The sequence below is a fragment of the Monopterus albus genome, unplaced genomic scaffold (genome assembly GCF_001952655.1).
Source record: "Monopterus albus unplaced genomic scaffold, M_albus_1.0 scaffold13.1, whole genome shotgun sequence".
Taxonomy (NCBI): domain Eukaryota; kingdom Metazoa; phylum Chordata; class Actinopteri; order Synbranchiformes; family Synbranchidae; genus Monopterus; species Monopterus albus.
Window position 1 is genome coordinate 1,716,393 of NW_018127893.1, and position 21,062 is coordinate 1,737,454.

The 21,062-nt window shown below is 44.4% G+C and overlaps 1 protein-coding gene across 1 annotated transcript in view; it reads left to right on the forward strand.

The window, feature by feature from the left end:
* Positions 1 to 21,015, forward strand: part of mnat1 (MNAT1 component of CDK activating kinase) — a 30,660-nt gene extending 9,645 nt beyond the window's left edge. The window contains exons 6-8 of the mRNA XM_020590884.1: positions 1,000 to 1,131; positions 9,551 to 9,672; positions 20,772 to 21,015. Coding sequence (XP_020446540.1) covers positions 1,000 to 1,131; positions 9,551 to 9,672; positions 20,772 to 20,892 — 375 coding nt within the window. The 3' untranslated portion in view covers positions 20,893 to 21,015. The remainder of the gene's footprint in view (positions 1 to 999; positions 1,132 to 9,550; positions 9,673 to 20,771) is intronic.
* The last annotated feature ends 47 nt before the right edge of the window (positions 21,016 to 21,062 follow it).

A 21,062-nucleotide genomic window follows, 5' to 3' on the forward strand; every position in this document is an offset into this window, starting at 1 on the left:
GTAGAGTGGGCTGCTAAAGGACCATCACAGATAGCAGAATAAGCTGTGTGTTTGTTTGTTTAAGGCACAGGGCCTGTTGACTGTAGGCAGATGAGATCAGCTCTCACTCCCCCTGAGGGAACTCTCCTGAGCTCTGACATGTGTATGTCCCCATGGCCACAAAGCCCACTGTCCTCACACGAACACACAAGCACACACCCACACGTATATTTACATTTTTTTTTGTTGTTGTTTCCTAAAGCATTGGCAAACTAATCATTAAAATACATCACTGGTAACTTGGAACACACTTCTTGGTTATTGTTCTTATCAAATGTAAACACTAAATTTACATTATATGTCTGCAGGTTTATATTCTTTGGAATTTATTCACTTTTTATCAAGAGATTTGTGAAATAACATTGTCCAAATAAAGCAATTAGATTCAAACAAGTGCCTAATCAATATAAGTGTACATCTAACTTACAGTGCATAAGTAATAGTGGTCCACATTTGCTATTAGAGTCAGATGTGTTGGTGTTAGAAGCCTTTAAATTGCTTATGGTTTATTGTGAAATGCTGAGACCCCTATAGACTGTCCCACCATTGCTGTGCAGCCCATCAAAAATGTCCAGCCTTTACAGTGTGTTCAAGCGTGTGTTCTTAGACCTGTGTGCTTGGCAACACTCCACTGGAGAAATTGGAATGTCTGACCTTACTTTTAATGAAGGCAGTGCAGTGCACTTGAAGCAGCGTCCCCTGCAGTACCACAGTTTTGTTAATATGGCTTGCATCCATAATGTGGCAGCCATCTTAAAAGCACCCTGTGCTGATAGTGTACCAGTTAGACAGATGTCCTGGGGGGTCAGTGGACATGGATGAGTGGGCTTTCATCTCTTCATGGTACAACTGTCAGCTGTTTTTGCAGAAAATCTTCAGATAAACCACTTTGTGCACTTTTTACTGCATATATCACACACCTAGATTAGCATTCTGATCAAATCCCATTTATTTCTCCAGGAGCAGTCTCAACTTCCTGCCACCATCTTGCTTGCCCAACACAAGGTCCGTGCTGCCCAGCTAGAGACCCAGATAGAGCAGCAGAAACAGTCAGTCAAACCTACCAGTCTGTTTTCAACTGGAATCCATATGGTAAGTGCAGCATTTTTGGCACATTAGCCCTTTAACCTCACTTTAACCTCATGTCATTACATATGAATTCAGACAGGCTCTCCGTTGCCTCCTTCAGTTCTACAGCTTTTAGGTTTGTGTAACACCGAGCTGGGAATTTGCACGCTTGGCTCTGATTGGGCATTTCATTTGTCATCCTATAAGGCCACGCATTTCATATAATGTTGATAATCTAAAGCCAAGACAATAAGACCTTACACCCACACACAATTCTCGTGCAGACAGTTTAGTCATCTCAGTATGTATCTGCACGACTTCCTGTTATTTTGAGTCTCTCTGCACCTACTTGCAGCATTTCATGTCCACAGGTCAAATCTTTACAAAGGTCAAACAGATTAAACAATTATTTGAACAGTTTTGCGAGTTGCCACACTGTGCTTCTATGCAGTCTTTTTCTCCTTTAAGTTCCACCATCTCTAAAAGTTTTACCAAAGTTAACTGAAGTCGTTGGCCATGGTGAAGGACTTTTCTCAATTTTTTTTTTAGCACTTTTACATTTCTAAAGTACTTCTATTTAGTTGATTTGATTATTCTGATGCATTTCCAGCATGTGAAGGTTGATCAGACATCAAAACTTTGCGCAGTGGTTTATAGTTTTATCAGAAAGAATTTTACAACTCTTGAATGTTATCACAGCTGCAGTTATTTTATTTCTTTCATTGAACAGTTGCGAGGTAGAAATACACAGTTCATGTTACAAAGTAATCTACCAGGAATGTGGAGAGGCTTTGACTTTTTCTTTGTCAGATTTGTCATGCAAGGCAAATTTCGGTCTCAGTGCAACTTTAGCATGTCAGACTGGGCTTTGCTGCTTCAGGTGAAGGCAAGTGGGCACAGTGAAACAGAAGAGCCTGAAGTAGCTATACTGTACATACCATATAACAGAATGGCCGCTATATTTACAATGACTCCGTTCAGGGTAAGGACATGTGGTTGTATACTTCTGTCCCCTGCTGGGTAGTTGGGTCAGAAAGGTAAAGGTCATGGTGTGAGTTTTATATATATATATTTTAGTTCAGTGCTAATTTAAACTGTATGTAGCTTGGCTGTTGACAACAGAGTGGCAATAATGGTCCAGACCTTCAAAGGGAGGATGTTCCTCCACGTCTGTGCTTCTTTATTGTGGGAACAGGCCCCTTTCCCCTTCAGTCATGTCACCACATTCCTCTGTGCAAGAGGTGCGACCCACAGAGAGCGTATGTGGGCTCCGGTTGCTCCGAGCTCGCAGCTTTATGTTCACCATGTCTGAAGAGATCTTTCATTTGGCTGTCGTTCAGGTTTTCACTCGTTTATTTTCATTTTACTGTGATGAGATAGGCTGTGTCATCACCCCAACCCCCTCCCCAGCATCCTTTGTGAGCCACGGTTTTCTTCCCACAGTTCAGTGGTGCGTGGTAGAGATATCTGCTCAGAACTCACCTAGCTGGAGCTCGATTCTGTACTACTCCAAAACTAAACTCTCTCTTGACTATCCTATCCATTTTGATGTGTTTACTGTGAACATGAAATAATCAGATGGAGTGATAATCAGTGTAACTTTACAGAAAAGCTTAATTTATTCCTGAAACCCCAAAGAGACAACAGTCTCAGCCCAAAAGCAGGAAATTGATCTAAATGGATGATGTGGTACTCTGCCTCTCACCCTCTTCATATACAGCATGAGGTTAAACTTGCTGATGGAGAGAGAAACGGCATGATTATGTTGCTTTTGGCTTCTTCTGTGGCTGTTTTTCCTCTGCGCTTTTTTTCTTCCCATTTCTCTTCATCCTCCCATCCCTGAGCCGTTGTTAGAGGAGCAAAGCTCTCACGATGCATCTGCTGTGTTGGACTGAGAGACTTGAGTCAGGGGAACGTGTGGGTTTGGATTTCCCTTCACCTCAAGGCCCATAAGAATGACTTCTGTTTGACTTGGTGGGGTTTCAGCACAGAGCGGTGGATTCCTGCAGCTTGCTGGAATTCATTTATCTGCTAGGTTGTGGTCTCTTGTTCCAAGCAGAGGGTTTCAGTTTTTCTTCAGCAGAAATTAGGGGAGGTGAATGTAAAAACACATTTCTAAAGCAAAACACATTTCTATGATATTTTTCTGTAGTTAAGCTTAGTTAATGACAGCAAAATCCCTTGGTGCCCTAAGGTTTAGTCAATTAATGGCTCATTCATGGTTGACATAATTATTAATAGACAGCAATTTTGATAATTAGGCATTTGAGTCATTTATGAAGTACTCAGTTTCTCAAATAGGAGGTCTTGAACATTTTGTATCATTGTAAACAGAATATCTTTGGGTTTTTGACTGGTTGGTAGGACAAAACAAGCAGTTTGAAAACACCACCTTAGAAATATTTATTGATAAAGTAATCATTAGTAGCCGGGCCACAGGAGTACTCTCTTGTGAAGCACGTACACAAACGAGAAACTGTTTGATTGTGACAGTGATGAATGAACAGGGAGATGATACATGACCTCTTGTTTTTTCATCTGGATGTTTTTGGTGATGTGCTACTTCACTAATCACAGAAGCAGATATTCACCCTCTCCCACCACCACCTGCCCCCTGCCACTTGCCTCAGCCCAGGCCAAGGTGAGCTGTCACTAGTAGAATGATATATCTGATGGTCTGTGAGCCGACCAGTCTGTGGAACGTGGGGATGCCAATTCTTCTCTTCAGCCTTTATTTAAAGAGTGATCTAATGTTGGATCTAGCTGTGTCATGTTGTTTACTGGGGATGTGCAAGGGGACATCTCAGCCATGTTGGCACTGTGCTTTGCCTGGGGGATTTTCCATGAAGGGGACTCCAACCCTGATCCTGATTATTCTTGTTGTGTGTTAACATGCAGTCAAATGGATGTTTAAGGAAGTTAGCTGATCCTGAGGGAAAGTAGAAAAAGTCCAGGTGTGACATGAGGTGGGATGGGCCTGGTCTTGCCTCAGGAATGGTTGAGAATCACTCACTAATACCTCACTTTGTAGGCACTCTTTTGAACCAAGATGTGCACACCCTTGTGCGTGTGCATGCGCGTACACACATAAAAGCACACTTCCCTTACCCAGTCTGAGTAAACATCCCTTGAAGAATAAAGTGTCTTTTTAAAACTGATGTCTGCTGATATCAAAAGACACTGTGTGTGGGAGGAAGGCAACAATTCATGGTTGAAACAGGTTGCTTGTTGTTGTCTGACCCGATGACTCTTGTCATCATGTTTCGCACCTGCTCTGAGTGAAACATAGACATGAGTTGAGGGTTATTATACTATTCATTTTTGATGTAAGAGTGTACAGTATGTGTGTGAAGAGGGATTATCCTCAGCTGCTGCAGTGTCCCATTCCTGAAGGCAGTTGACCGATGGGGAATCTCTCCACCTTGGGACAGCTTTCAGCGCCATCTTAAATGAAAGGTCCCAGGTTCCAGTGCTGCCGGGGCCCAATCCACTCCTCACAGGCAGCACAGCAGCTGACATACCTGACGCAGCTGGCATGGGCACCTAATGAAAGCAGGAGTCACTCGCACACATAAACAAAGTGCAGCTCACATACATAATCAGCCAAATGTGGATGGAAAGTTTATCCCTAAACATAGATGCGTAGCTGGCTGAAATAACCTTAGGTTCCCTCGGCTTTATTTCATCCCACACTTAGGCAGTGGAATTTGACTACCATAGAAAACACAAACACAAGTACACGCACAGACGCACATACACACTTGCTCATGCTTTGAGGTTGTTTGCACAGGCCTGTTTTACTTGGTTAAATTGTCCTCTACCATGACCTCTGCGTTGTCGACGTACTCGTCAGTGCAGGACAGGCTCTGCTTTACTTTACTTTGGCAGACTGGCCTAACCTGTTTTGCCTGGGAGTTTGTCGCCATATACTCCCTGCAACCCCCACTCACTCTTTTATGATCTGCAGTGTTATGTTCATTTCCCTTATTCACACTCAGACAAATAGACACAGATATTTGTGCTGTGTTTATACTCGTATACATAGAAAGCATTCATAGACCAAAGCCGGCGGGTTTTATGTGAGACTGTGTATAACCCTTGCCTGCTGGTCTTTTTATTTTTATTGACTTGCTTGCATGCTGGTTGAGAGCTGCCGGTACTTGGGGTGAGGGCGTTTGCTCAGGGGTTAAAGAGAACTGCCAGCCCTGATTGGCACCACCGTGTGTATGCCTTTGCACCACTGCCCCTGCCCCTGACTTGGCCCTGTTTAGGTTGGCCTCAAACACCCTTGCCCACGGGCAAGCCAGCCTAGTGCAGCCCAGCAGAAAAAGGACTTGTAAGCTTTAGAGGCTTTGCGCTGGGGCAGCTGCCACTGGTCTGGAAGTTATATTTATACCTGTAAGGCGACGGGAGGCCCTATGGTGGCCAGCCCAAAGCTCTTTATCCATACAGAAGCCCTGGCAGTGCAGGGAAGGATGGCACCAGGCAGGCCCCTAACTAGGCTTAGTGTATTTATATTGTTGACCACTATTTCCCTTCCATTGTTCTCATTATCACTTAATAAAGGTGCCCTCACTGTTCCTGAAGCTCTGCTTTAGTTAGTGGTGGCTCCTCAAACCTTGGAGAGCCAAGTGAGTATATGCAGTTTTCTGTGTTTGTGTCTGTGGATGTGACTGGGAGGTGCTGACGGAGGTTGGCTTCTAAGCGACCTTGATGTACCCTGCTGATCTGTAGTATCAGAGGAGAAATGGGGGACCTAGAGAGTGCTGATTATTTTGCTGTGTGTGTGTGTGTGTGTGTAATTGGCACGTGTTTCTGGTGGCATTGTTAGTTGTGACCCATGATTCCTAAGCTGTTTGAAAATGAACTTTTGGTCAAGGTTGGCAGTGTGAACACTTTTTATTTTTATTTTTTCACTAAAGTTGCAGAAGCATAGTTTTATAAGCAAATCGAACGGCTACAAAGCATGTGGGATTAGATCAGGTAAGAAAACACTGAGGTGTAAAAACAAAAAAACCTCTAAAATATAAAAGTCTGCCACATTGCTCCAAAACTAAGGGACAACTGTAGCAACATACAGTCACCTCTTGTTTTAATGTTGACTTTCATACAGTCAGTGCTATGCCTTAGGGGGAGACCTTTCGTACCTCAGAAACAATGCTACCTTTATGAGACTCCTGTCCCATAAAAGTCATATCACTCTGTTAGTTGGGCTAACCCTGCTGCTTTCCTGAATGGTGCTGTTAACACGGACAGCAGAGTTGAAAATCAGTGTGATGGCACGTCACAATCCAGATTCAGCCCGCTGAGATGCATATAGTGCTTAATGCTTTTCCAAGCCAGCACACCTGCCTCTTCCACCAACAAAGGGACTGGCACCAATGACAGCTGTACCTGGCATTTTAAAAGGGTTCCACTCCTAATAGAAACTGTGCTTTTATTACTAGATGAATAGAACTCTGTCTGGACCTGAGGTAGATGTAGGAGGATCGCGAAAGCAGAAAGGAGGAGGAACAATCCCCCTGGCGTGATGGTGATTTCCTCAAATCATCATCCCCTGCAGTTTTATTAAGATTGATGGCCCCCAGAGTTTCATTTTAATTTCATACAAGTCTTAAATACCTGTTATACTTGCAAGCATCATCATGGCACAGATAATATTGTATAGGTAGTTAGAAGGAGTTATTGATGTTAAAAGCAGATGTTAGTGTTGGCTCCTTTTAGTGGTGTTGTTCCAGTGGCCCCTAGTCCCTTAGCCGTTTTCTGCTCTGCTGGGCCTAGCTGGGGGTTCTCTCTCTCTCTCTCTCTCTCTCCCTCCCCTGTTGTTGCTTTCTTTCACCGGAGCATTTGGAAAACAACATTCATGCGCTGTAATTCACACAAGCTTTTAATAGGACATGATGAGTTCATGATTGAATATTTCAGTAGGTGGAGTTGAGGATGGAGCAGGTTTGAGAAGGTACAGCTCTATGTTTGGATGGACAGACACATTGTCTTGTATTAAAGCAGTTTATATAAACTACAGATCATTAATTTACTCATTTTTGTAAATATATTTAGAAGAACAAAGCTTGTTCTTGTGTGTGCATGTATTATACTATGTTTGCTCGCACTGATGTGTCTCTGCCAGTTTTCAAGGTGTCCTTGCAGAGGAATGTAACAGACATTTCTCTAGACTAGGGGTTGGCTCTGTACTGTCACTCAAAATCTTTAGATATCCCCAACTCCTTTCTTTCTCAGCCACTTCCACCATGGTAGACTTTTCTTCTTCTGCTTCTCCTCTCACCTTTTGTCCCAGTGCATCTCTTTGATTGGCACACTAGGGAAGTTAAACAGTGCTGAAAGTCTGAAAGAAGATGGATGAGAGTCTGAAGGAGTGTAAAGGAGAGGGAAAGTGACTGGGTTTGGGTTGGTTGGTCTGGGTTTCATTAGTGTGGTGGGCCTCCACTGTGTTGGATGAATGGATGGGACAGGATAGGGGATCACTGGCACCTTGGGGCTAAAGGTTGAGAGAAAACCTTAGAAGTATGCATTTAGTGTTTTGTGTTTTAAAAGAAAAAAAAATCTGTAGTTCACCTTACCCAGCATAATTGAAATTTTGGTATCCCTCACAGTCGAGGAGCAAGAGTTTGAGGATGTGAATAAACCACAGCTAAATGCAACAAGCTCAGACTCGTTCTGTTGAGGAAGCTGAAAGTCATTCAGGAAAATAGTAGTGGGTGCTGTGGAACTCTCTGTCACAGTTTTTTTTAAATAATTTTCTAGTGCAATATTAATATTGTTGTAGTACATTTTCCAAAACAGTCAGCTGAAGAACTGTTTTGTTTTTAAAAATGAACACAGGAATATCATTTTGGGGGATGATAGGATGAATTAAATACCTGGCATATAAAGGCACTATAGTAAAACTATGAAAAAAATCCAAAACTGCCACAAAAAAAGTAGTTTTGTTGCTGATCTGCAACATTGCAAATCAGTGGCCTAAATCAACTAGAGATATTAACAGGTAGGTAATTCTGTATAACTGTGTATCACCCAGCCCTACTGGGAAATTAAAGAAATCACACATTAAGTGGAAGCTGATTAGGCACACTCTAGAAAACTGTAGAACAAGGTAAGCTGCAACATTTAATCATGGAATACGTTAAACATTACCTACTGATGCTTTTCAGCACAGTATTGTAAGGGTGCAGTTTAAGTTTTCTGTGTCTGTATGTTGTGTTTAGTTTCTAATTACTCTACACTCTGGCCCGGTTTGACTGGAGACTTTGCACCAGTTGCCATCTCGGTGTGCATCACTTGGTGCTTTTGTAACTTCCAGCTCAGCTTTGGTTGCTTTATTTCCCTGTTTGTGCTCACAAAGGCCAAAGCATGTGTGAGGGCGGCCAGTCCGAGGCTGTGGGGCACATGTTACTCGTTTAGTTTGGTTTTCATCAGCTCCCCTCTGTGTTCTGTTGTTTATACTCCCCCACCTTCTTTTCTTTATTTTCTTTCTTATCTTTTTATCTCCCCTTTGTCTCCAAGTTGCTTTGCTACTCTCTAAAATAGTCAGTGTTTGTTTAGACATCATCTTTTTAATTCCAGGTTGGTTTCATGACTCTGGCTTGTCTTCTGAGTCTCATTACTTTAATGCTGGAGGAAACAACATAGCGGTCTGACGCGGTGTGGAAATTCCCCTTTGATGGCGGAGCCCCAAGTTGAACAACAACAGCCCTTAAAATGTATCATATTTCTCACTCAACACCACAGTCAAGAGCAGTATAAACTGGATGAGCCTGATTGAAATTTCAACTGAGTAATTATGGATTGAAGGGTTTTAATAAACATAATTCAGTACTTGGTTCTGCAGCTCTTATGACTGTAGGACACCCAGCAAGATATGTTTTTGGAAGTTGAATAATCCTGAGGATTTTCCTAATTTCACTGACTGATTCATAGGAAGACTATGCAAGTAATGAATGATCACAGCCAAACCCAGAAACTAAAGCACTTCCTAGATTATTTACTTTGTTTGACATTTATACATGATCAATTATTTTGTTTTTTTGGTGGTTTCGTGGAAATAATTGCCATCTTTTATTTTATCAGGAACTACATTTCCTCATCAACCAGACCACAGTTCTCCTGTGTGATGTTAACGTTCAATTGTTTTTGTTCAGATTGCCATCAGGAATGTCAGTTAATTTGCCAACAATTTGTTGACCATTTGAAACACGCTCAGTCATTGTCCCAGTTAGGTTTCTGTGAAAATGTCAGACAAAACGTTTATTTCCAAACCAGTCAGTCAGGAACTGGTGGTTGTCAATGTTGCACTTTGATTGACATTAAGCCTTTTCCCAAATAGTTTTTTCTGCTTGGGTCCTGTTGATGTGCACACTAAACTGAGACAAAGACGGTTATTGTCCTGTGTTAAATGTTGTCTCTGTGTTGTGTCTTCTTTCAGCATCAGACGGTGTCTCTCCAGCCTGTACCCAAGATAGAGGAAGCTTTATACCACTACAAGCCCCTTCATGTCTTAACCTACGGACCCCCAGTGCCTGAACTGGAGCAGCTGGGCCGACTCGGGTACAAACCTACAGTACTGTATTTACACACTAGGCTGTAGCCAGGGACTGGCTTGAGGCCATATACCAACTACAAGTTTTAATTTAAAGTTGACATGTGCACATTTACCAATGACTGAAGAATAACCAGTAATCAGTTCATAATTTCCATGTACGGTCTTTGGAAGTTTCCTGGAATGAACTATGTAGTTTGGTGCCAAAAAGGTCATAGAAAGTGCTGCTGATTTCTAGTGAAATTTCCGTGAGATCTGTTCTCCATTTAAATTAAGTCAGTGTTAAGTAAAAGTTCAGTTGACCTACTGTATATTGCACTGACTTGAAGTCTCTTTAGGTTAAACCAGCTGTTATTATAATTAATTCATAAAAAATAACTGGTAGCCAAATGGGGGGCAGCACAGAGGCGTGGTTGTTAGCGCTGTCGCCTCACAGCAAGAAGGTTCCTGGTTTGAGCCCTGACCAACCCCGTGGATTCTCTCCGGGTACTCCGGCTTCCTCCCACAGTCCAGTGAAATGCAGCTCAGGTTGATTGGTTATTCTAAATTGCCCGTAGGAGTGAGTGTGGATGTGTGTGGTTGTTTGTCTACATGTCAGCCCTGTGATAGACCAGCGACCTGTCCAGGGTGGACCCCGCCTCTTGCCCAATGTCAGCTGGGATTGGCTCAAGCCTCCCTGCCACCCTATTCAGGAATAAGCGGTATAGATAATGGACAATTTACAGTTCCATATCAGGAGAGTATCACACAGGTAAAATAAAGTATTAGTAAATAAGCTAACGAGAGCGTTTCCTATTCTCCATATAGGTACAGTGTATTGCAAAGGTTTTGGTGTAGGGTTAGAGAACTGCAAGAAAGTCAGTCTGCTTGCAAAGCCCGGCTCCTCTCACTTGACTCTTCTCTGATTGAAAGACTGAAAACAAATTAGGAGGGAGGAGGGCTGAGAGAAGAGGAGAAAGAGGGAGTATAACTATCACCCTGCCACAAGCCGCCACAGTGCCTCTGCAGGAGTGTCCATTAACACACACAGGAAATGCTTTCCCCTACGGCCCCTTTGGGCCAATCAATCCAAGACGCCATTGGCCCAGTCCACACCGAATGTAAGCTATCTGTCAGACAACCCAGCGCCCAGCCGTCTGCACTGCAACTGGCTGGCACTAAAGTGTGCCCACACACTGAGGGTGGCCTGATTTTATTGGGTGACGGGAGCAAAATGGGGTCATGCTCTTTTTTAGGGCATGCTATTTGACTTTTGGCGCTGCTTCACCCTGATCGTAAGGCTGAGTTGTGTATATGTGAACAGCATATCAGCAAGTTTTTCAGCAAGGTTTTTTGAGTTTATTCTTGAGATAAAAGGTGCTATTGACTTTTGTTGCACGATCACATTTACCCAATTACCTGAAAAAGCACATTCTTAATGTGAAATGTGGTCCTCAAAGGATTGCAGGAGAGTTTAAACAGAATAACTGATACTTATTTGCATTATGTATTCAGTGAAGTGCTGAGGTCCTACTTCTTTTGGCCAGGCTGATCAATATGCAGATGAAACACATCTCGCAATTTTTGCCGCATGCTGGAGCTCAGAGGAAGGAGGAGGGAAGGATGGGTGTCAGCAGTTCAAGGGTCCAGGAGGACCGGCGCTGGAGAGGAAGGGCTCTGCCACAGAGATAAATGAGGTTCACTTCAGTGAGGAACACAAATCCCACTGGTCCAGGCCGCAGGCAGTGACACAGACAGGCCCGCTCAGACAGACCACAACTCCCAAGATGCAGTGTGCTGTTAAGGAAAAGCAAGAAATAGTGCTGACACCTCTGTGCAGTTGGCAGTTTGTAATTCAGCTAAGTTTGGGGTTTTGTGCATGCAAGCTCAGATATACATTTATAATCAAGCTTGCACATATGCATGCACGCCAATGGCATCATTTAAACCTGTTATACATTCTGTGTCATAACGCACTGATGCTCACTCCTGTTATTGCAGTCCTAGCATTTTTGCCTCAATGCAACTTGTGTGATGTGGTAAATGTTCACATGCATGTGTGCAGTGGAGAGAGAATACAGACGGTGTTGAGAGGGTGAAAAGTGAGTCCCCTGTGTAAAGCGTTGGACAGCTCCAGCTCTATGACCTGTGAAGGGAATATGCGTGAAGTGTGTGAAGAGATATAGATTTGCCTGAGTGTGGATGAGGTGAAAGGGGCTGTGAGGGGGCAGGTACTTATTTTAAAACATGGCTGTTTGTCTTGGTCAAGGCCCAGGGTGACAGCAGCACCACTGGTGATTTGTCTTGGACAGAGCCATCAAGTGAGACTGGAGAGTTGAGCTCACACACCCCTTCCCTGGTGGCCCTGGGGCCTCTGAGGCCGGGTCTTTCGCACAGGATGTCCACTCAACACAAGACTGCCTGGAGTCATGCTTTTTATTTCAGCTCTTTCCTTGTACGCTGCTCTCTTTCTCCCTCTGTCTCAGTGTCTGTGTCTTTTTCGCCTTGTCCCTTTGCCCCCCAAAAAGCCGCAGGAGTGCTGCACGGCTGCCAGGAAAAAGAAGGGCCACGCCTCTTTCACTGTCTCTCCCTCTCTGTCAGCTGTACCTGAATAAATATGGGCTGAGCGGAGCTCTTATATTAAAGACAGCTGCCTCAATACTCGACCAGAGAAACGGCTGCATGTTCAGTCAACAGAGGCCTCCAAAAGTGCCCTTTCAGGTTCCCCCCCTTCACATACACATAACCAAATGCTCCTTCCTTGATGTACGTAGGTGCATATGGTTTGCCACAGAGGATAAGACCCCGACTGTGTGAGGTTTCTTTATTGGCAATATACCGCTGTCCATCTCATTGACTGGCACATATCCAGATCCATGCGTGAGCTGTAAGAATTACGAGCAGACTATAAATGTAACACTGCAGCACATGCACCAAATGTCCCACCATGGCTCTTTGCTTTTATGTTGAACAGTAAAAGGCTTTAATAAACAAAATCAATAGGGGAAAGAGAAATTGGCTGTGGAGCGTTTAAAAATGCGACTCAAACCTCAAGTGCTGACAATGAAAGCTAGCCAGAACAGTTGTTTGTATTGGCACAGGTTGCCCTGAAATTAGCCCATCTCACTCTGACAGAAGTTGCTCAATGCTCTTCGCCAGATGCCAGTGTGAATAATATTTTGAAGTTTTGCCTCTCTGCATTGCTTTCTATAATTGGTGGAAAAAGTGAGGTTTTCTGTTGGGAGTGCTTGTCAAGCATCCGTCTCTAGTTGGTTGGTGAAGGGGAGCAGCTGAATGAGCACAGTGTTTAGTCTGGAGCTCCTCTCTTGGGGATGCTCTTCTCTGTACAAGGAAGTAGACTTCAGAGCAGTTTACCCTCACCAAAACAGAAAATTAGCTTAAGGGTTAAATGGCAATAGTTAGCTTGCTGTGACTTTCATTCATGAACACTGAGGAGAACCTTTTTTTATCCCCTGGAAACTGCCCCCAAATGTTCATTTCAAGTGACTCAGTCATTTTATGGACCTACATACTTATATGTGCAAACACATGGACTCACAGAAGTAATACATGTACATAAATCACTTGTGCTCACACACATAAACTAGCTATGTTTAACATGTACTTAAAGGACGCCTGCTCACTGTTCTGGTTGAGAGCCAGGGGTTAATGGGTCTCTGAGTGATGCTCTTCTCCTGCCTGTGTTCCTTAGCTTTCCAAGCATCCCTTGGCGTCTGCGTGTTTATGTGATTGTGTATCTGTTTGTTTCTGTACTGGCTTATACTGCATGTTAAGTGCTTTGGTGGGAGGGAGATATCCAGAATCGGCAGTGGTGCCATCCCGGCCCTCAGTTCCTGGCAGCCGGCTTTTCTATCCTCTCCCTGCTGGGTTGGCCTGATTCCAGGTCTCAGCTCTCCATCTTTCCATCTCTGGCCTAGCTGGCCAAGAGCACTACCAGTGACCCTGGATTTGGCTCTGGGTGGTTGGGAGGACCACTAAACATGGTCTGTAGAGTACTCTTAAATTCATTTCTGCCATCACAAAATTAGAGTATGTAAGGTTTAAATTGCACATAAATCATTTTCCTTCCCCTGCGTTCCCCCTCACTCAGTGATGAAAGTGCAAGTCAGCCATGATATTCTTTTCACTCAATAGGAAAAGGAATCTCTGGAAACAGCCATGAATAGCTTTTCCGTGTATCCCAGGTTCCCACATATCCATTTGATGGGCCTGTCAGACATGGGCGGGCTGGGGGGGGAGAGATCAGAGGTCACTGACCATGGGGGACCTGAGGTGCAGCACTAGGACACCAGCGTGCTGATAGCAGAGCGATGGTACCTTGGAGAGAAGGGCCTCGTATTCTGGGTCTCAAATAGACCTTTACTCGCTCACACAAACACAGCTTTGATGCTTAAGTTATGAGCTGGAGATTGAGGCGCCAGTTAGCATGACATCAGATGAACTCCCTCAAGAGCAGTGGTCTTTGAACTCCTTTTGTTACTGTTCGATAATGCCACAAGGCACATAGTTTTCTCTCATTCACCCACTTTAAACATTCTGTGACGTTGCCAAATAGCACCATTTATGGGAAAGGATTTATTTGACTCTTGCATAGCAATAGGGCTTTCCCTGAAATACTTTGGGGTTGCCACCATAACCAAGACCTAAATCTGAACTTGGTTTCTCAGCTCTGATCTCCTCCATTCTTACGTTGACTGCCTTTGCCAGTGTCTTGTGTTACTAGATAGTAAGTACAGATTTCTATGCAGTGCTTTTCTAAGCATTTAAGTGTTTCCATAGCATGGATCTAAAAGCTTGACTGAAGCCATGGGGCTCTCACATTTAACATTTGCATAACCAAAAGAGAGTGCAAGCAGTATTAAAGTGTGGATGCTTCAGTCCAGCTATTTGACTTGCAAACCTGTCTGTGTCAACAGAATGCCCCATCTTTATTCACAATGTTTAGCCACCGCCTTGCTCTGATACTCAGCTTCTTATACTGTAGGTGCTCACTCTCTTCATTGCTAACTAGATCAGAAAAAGAGTGGAGTGTGGCCACCCTCTGATTTTCCACCAACCCCCACCCAGGCTATTATCCTGTCTGTCTCAGTAAATAGACCATTAACAGACAGAGCTGGTGGAGGCCAGATCACTATTGTTTTCCCTTCCATAGATCTGTGCAAATATTGATCCTCTCTTGAAGTACAAGTCAAAATAAGCATGTGTTGTAGTTGACTGGAGGCTTTTTACTTGTGGGTGGGTCATTTCTGACCCATAGAACAGGCGGAAACAGAGGGAGCATTACAGAATGACGGAGCAGGAGGTACATTGGTCTTGTGTGTATTGTGGTTATCTGAAAGAGGTCTACTTTTAGTGTTATTGTTTTCCCCCTGTGGGCTGTGCCAGACAGACTCGATGGGATGAACCCAGGCCACTGCCAGTGACAGTGACACCAGCGGGTAGCGAATTCGGAGGAAAATGGCCTCACTTGTCTCCAGCCTAGGTGCTGCAGGGTTAATGCCCAGCAGAAGGCGAGGTGACGTCTCCTGGCTATTTTAACACATGCTGATCTGTGTAGAGGTTTGTAAAACAGCCACACACTGTCTAGGGTTGTGTACTTTGATCTTGAGCCCAAAAGTGCTCTTAACTGTCCATGTACACAAACTGATGTTGTGTGTGTGTGTGTTTCACACAAACACCAACAGACTGAAACTCTGTACCTCCCCTGCTCTTCACCCCTAGGGCAAAGGGCCCAGTAATGTACAGGGGGATTAGCTGGCTCATTTTCCCCACTTAAGAGCTGGAGAAAGAAAACAAACTCCCGTCATGTGAGGCTTGGCTGTGGCCATGCACACCTCATGGTATGAGGCACTTCTCTTCTACGATATATGAATTATCACCCTCCTCCTGCTGTACCTTGCTTTTTTGTTGTTGTTTTTTTCTACCCCCCTTCTTTGCTCTTCTCCTATCTTTCTTCCTAATTGAAATCCTCTTTGCTTGTCTTTAGTCCTTGAGGTACATGGATAACTGATACTAGTGGAAGTGAATCCCCTGTGGGAAAACTCTATTCTTCCTCTCTGTATCACTTTATTCCCAGAATATGACATCTAACTGTCAAGGCTCCTTTGCGGTGTGAGCTTGTATGGGTGTGCCTTGTGCTAGCAGCCATTCACTGGACAGCATATGTCCTACTCCATTGTTTTTGGCCCCATTTGGTTAACGATGACATTGATGTCATGTCATTATCCTCCCTCTCCAGTCCAGGCCCCCCCCTTCTTCGAGGCTCTCTGGGGAGCAGAGTTATCAAGTGGCAGCCCAGGAGACGAAAGAAAGATGCTCTCTGTATCAAATTGCTAGTGGTGGTGTGTCATGCCTGAAGCCCCAAGGCTGCAGTGGATAGGTGTGAAGCCAGTGGCCAGGCCGGTCAGCCAGCCTCTACTGCCCCCATCAGGTTAGCCTGAGAAGGTGCAGGGTGAACTCTGGATGAGTGACAGGTGATGCTTGGACTAGGAAGTGGGTGAAATTAGGTGCAAGTAGCACAATAGGCCTTTATCGTACACACTTCTACAATGCTGTCTTTCAGAGATGCTAAACAAGTGTACCACTCAGTCATTATCACTGATGCCTACAAGCTGTATTCTTGAGGACAGCTTACAGATTGTCAGCCACTCGATGTATTTCTGTAAGCATTAATGTCAAGTGTCACTCAAAGCTTCTGTTAACACTAAAGATGCTCTCCCCTACCTTAACAATGCCCACCTCTGGGTCCTCCTCTCTTTTGCAATGCAGAAAAGCAGACTCAGCATGTTAGTGGTGATAAGGCACATGATAACAGACAAGGGGGGTCTGTAGGCCAGTGAGAATGTGATGTAACCAGAGCGAGCCCCTCTCCACAGTACAGCTTGGGATACTCTGGTGGACAGTGGCTAGGCTAATGACTGAAGATCTGTCTCACACACTTGCACGTCCCAGAGGAAGCAGCATTCAGTGGAAAAAAGTGTGACCTCTGACCTGTGGTGATGAAAGACCGCTGTTGACAGATATAGTATACCTGTGAGAGCCCTCTGTGTTTGGCTTGTCTGCGGGGGGTTTTGTTTCTGGACTGCAGCCTGGACCAATTCACACATTCTCCACTAGCAAAATTCTGTTCCATCAGTTCGCTCATGGTATCGATACAAGCAGCTCTGCCCTTAAATAAACATGTGAATTGTGTAGACACACACACTGTGGCATAAGCACATATTGCACAGCCACACAATGCACTCAGTGTGCTGTGTGTGTCTCAGTTCTCTCAGAGTAGAGTGTAGGAAGGAGGGGCAGATGGAGTAGCAGTGCTGTGAGTGAAACCGGAGCCGCCTGAGGAATGCAAGGGGTGTTTTTGGAGGACTGGAGGGAAGTTTGGGGGTTGAACAGGGGTGACTTAAGAGGCAGGGTGGGTGATTAGGGGGTGACAGCTGAGTGCTGACCCTTCTATAATGACAAATCATCTGGCAGGTGTGTGGTTCTACACCCCCTACTCCAGTCCCCCCCATCATTCCCAGGCCAGGAATCCTCAGCCTTGCTGGTATAGTGTGCTAAAGGAAGACTTCCGGACATTCACACTGGCATCCCACAGCCTCATGACTGGCCTTTCAGAAGTATGGGGCAGCCTCTGTTCGCATATAGCTTGCCCTGTACTTGTCAGCTGCCCTTTCTTTGCACTCAACATGCCAGTCTAAGCTCCTTCACTTTAATAATCATAGCTAATGAGGCTTCAGTCCTTGAAGTAATCTCATGTAGGGTAAGATTTATTGATTTTGTCTTTGTAGATGATACTTCTTCTACCTGTGTGGATTCAGCGGAATACAAAGTTTATCTCCCCGACTACCTGAAAGTCAGTGGGCCGGTTTGGGTAATGAATCATGCTGAATCCAAAAGGTCTCTGACCCTGTGTGCTGTAAAAGCAAGCACTGACACTGGATCAGTGAGAATACTTTGAAAGCGGACAGGTGCCATCTGAAGCCTGGTCTCCAGTCAGTGCTGATTTTTTTTTTTGAAGGACAATATAAGAAGAGATTCTCTCAGAAAATCTCATTCATATAGATGTTACCAAATTTTTTTTGTTCCATAGAAGGAGTTCATTTAGCTTTGTAACGTTTTATGAAAGCAGCCAAAGCCATATGCAGTATTTTTACAGTGAGTTTAGTTTCAGACTTGTTCAGTTTGGTCCATTGTCTTGTGTGTCTGCTTTGTGGTTTCAATGTTGATTAAGTGTTTGCTTACTGAAATAGTCATTGTAGTATTACAGGCTTCTTTTCTTTTCCATCAAGCCTGGGCTTCCACATCTCTTTTAAATCCAATTCCAGCCAACACATGGAGTCTAGACAAGAGGCCCAACACAGCCTGCATCCCCATCTGATATCCACAGTTTTCCCTCCGGAGTCCCAGCCTCATAGCCGTTTCCCTGAAGAATCCAAACACCCTCCATTCCATGGCAGCATTGCCGATCCAAACACAGAGGAGCCACGCATTCGCAGCTGGAAATCAGGCTGAACATTTCACAACAACATTTCACCACTTATCTTTTCACTTTGAATTAGAGATGGGACTCTATTGTATTTTCCAGGAAGCAGTAAGTGGGGAATACTTTCAGGGTCCAGTGAGGAAAATCTGGCTGTTATTAGCATTAGTAGGAGACATTGTACAGGTCTTCAGAGTTCCAGACCCAAGTGGAAAAATACTGTTAACTCTGAACAGTTTTGATCCAACCGCACATGTTTTTTTGACAGAGTGGGAATAGCACTTTATCATCGGTTCTGTTGTTGAGATACAAAAATAATCTAAATTTGACACCCGTGCTCCTGTTGAATCCGAAGAAATATAATAGTAATTCATGCCCCCTGTTTATTGTAAGGAAAGAGATGTTGACTGGAGAAAAAAAAAATCTGGCACATTATATATCACTACTTTGAGTGTGTACACTAATGGAAACCCCATATTCCCTTGTGGCAACTGCAGTCTGACACACATTCTGCGTCATTCAGTTGTCTTGATCACCTGTACTTGTCTTCTCCTGCTCCCCCCCAAGCGACATAATGGGCCAGTCCAAAGTGACCCATATTTACCCAATAATATGAGGCTTTGAAAAGACCCATATCAAGTTGCAGCTAATGCTCCAGTGGGGCCCGAAGAGTGAAAGATGTTACCGGCCGAAACGGCTTGGGTTTCAGGGTGCTGCGAACAAAAGGCAGTCCAGTCATCAGAGAGACAAAGAGAAAGAGGGGATGGAGTGGGAGGGTGTGGAAAGTGTTAGTGTGCTGAAACAGTAGCATCAGAGGGTCTCTGAGTCTGTACTGGAGAGATATACTGAGTGTGCTGTATTTTGGTTTATGATTAAGTGCAGCATAACAAGCCTGCCTGTTTTTCTAGACGAGTGTGCAGCGCATGTTTAATGCATTTCATGTTGTTGCAGGGCTTAGGTGTCATCTGTCCACTCTTAATATGTCAGCATTGTCAAGTAGTCAGGCAGAAAGAGTCGAGTTCATGTGTATGGCTGGCCTTTAAGGGAAGATGCAACTGCTGAGTTAATGGCGCAGAACTGAACTAACCTTGGGTGTTTGGGGTGAGCAGAGGGCAGACAGGGTTAGTTTAAGAGAAGTGTGTTTGTGATGTGGATACCCAAAGGTGATTTCACCTCCTTTTTCTGCCCCCTCACCCTACTCTCCTCACCCTCTTCCCCCCTTCGTGGTGTTCTTTTGCTCTCATTCCCTCTCTCCTTAGGGGCAGGCAGGTATAAAGTTACACAGAGCTCTCAGCTTTCTTGGAAGGAATGACCACATGAGTAGCTTGGGGATTAGATTAGCAGGAAGAGCAGACTTGGCCAGGCTGTAAATAGCCCACTTTTTTCACCATTAAATGGACCCAGTACAATATAATCAATAGATAGCACTCATCTGATGCAGGAAGCCATATGAGAAGACCTCCCTCAAGTGCTCTGAAGGACGGGCTACAGCAGCTTTGGCCTAATGAAGTTATTATTAATCACTGGGCCTCCTGTTTTGAACTTGGGTGTTGTTTCTGTAGTGGGTGATGAGTGGTCTTTGTGTGTGAGACCTGATTGACATCTCTTGCTGCTCTTCTTTTCACTTTGTCTTTTGTAAGACTTGACAAGGTCATCTCCCATGCATGATATTTATGTGTTTGTCAGACACGCTGGCGAATATGTTTCAACTTCATTTCCACTGAAGGTTTCATCTCGTTACGAGGAAAGCACCAAGGCACCTTGTTCAGTCATAAAACACTAAAGTAAAGATGTGATGTATTCAACTTGTAGTCTCACCAGCACCTTTTTCTCCCTGTCCATCTCTCATTCACACACCTCAACTCTCTCTGCCTCTCTGAGCCTCCCCACAGGTGTTAGGTTACTCTGTAAAGCAGTTTGAATGGGTACCGAAATCACAGAGGGCCGTCTGTGCTCTTGATTCCAGTTTCACTTTGAAGTTTCCCCAGCTCACAGGAGCAGGGACCACAAAGCCAGACTCGTGTGAGGGCTTTGGGGGGGGCTGTTGTCTCAGAGGCTAAGGCACTTTGCTGTTTTAGCTTTGTAGTCAGATGTTTTAAGAAAGGAGCACAGACCATGCACAGGCTTCTCCCCCGGTGACAACTTTTTGACAGATCAGAATTGCGGAGGAAGGATTAGGGTAGTCGAGGGGCATCGATCACTGCAGGGACAAGACGTGGAGACTAATTTAACAGCTCGACTGTTTTCTCTGTCTGTACACGAAAGTGAAAATAAACAGTGACTTTTGGCTTTGCTGAAGAACCTGAAAAGGGGCTTTGGCAGCATACATCTGTAAGCACTTAAAAAATAAAAGACACCTATAATACTTTAATAGAGCCATGTTGGCGAGGCTTTTCCAGTGTTGGGGTGTGGGTAAGTCTGTCTTTGCTGATTTCATCAAAAGGCCAAAGGGTCACAGAGACCCAGAAAAAAATAACTTGAAGTGTGGACATAATAAAGAATAAACTTGCCCTCGAGCCACACTTACATTAACTACTTTTGAAACCAGCTCTCGGGCTGCCAATCATTCACATTATTTACAAAATACCTCAGTGCTGTTACTGACCGGAGCTTCCTGTGTGTTCTCAGGTATCTGAACCACGTGCGGGCTGCAGCGCCTCAGGACACAGCTGGAGGATACATGACAGCTCTGGCCTGTTATCGGGCCATTCAGGATGCTTTCAGTGGGCTGTTCTCTCTGAAAGGCTGAATACACCCAGAGCTCTAAGTGTACAACAGCTACTGGTGTGTGGTTGTTTGACGGACTATAAACACCACACGGCTACCACCACGGACAGGATGACGGGTTGGGGATAGAGCTCTGGCTCTTTTTTTTTTTTTTTTTTTTTTTTACGGCATATTGGGTGGTTTTTTTTTTTT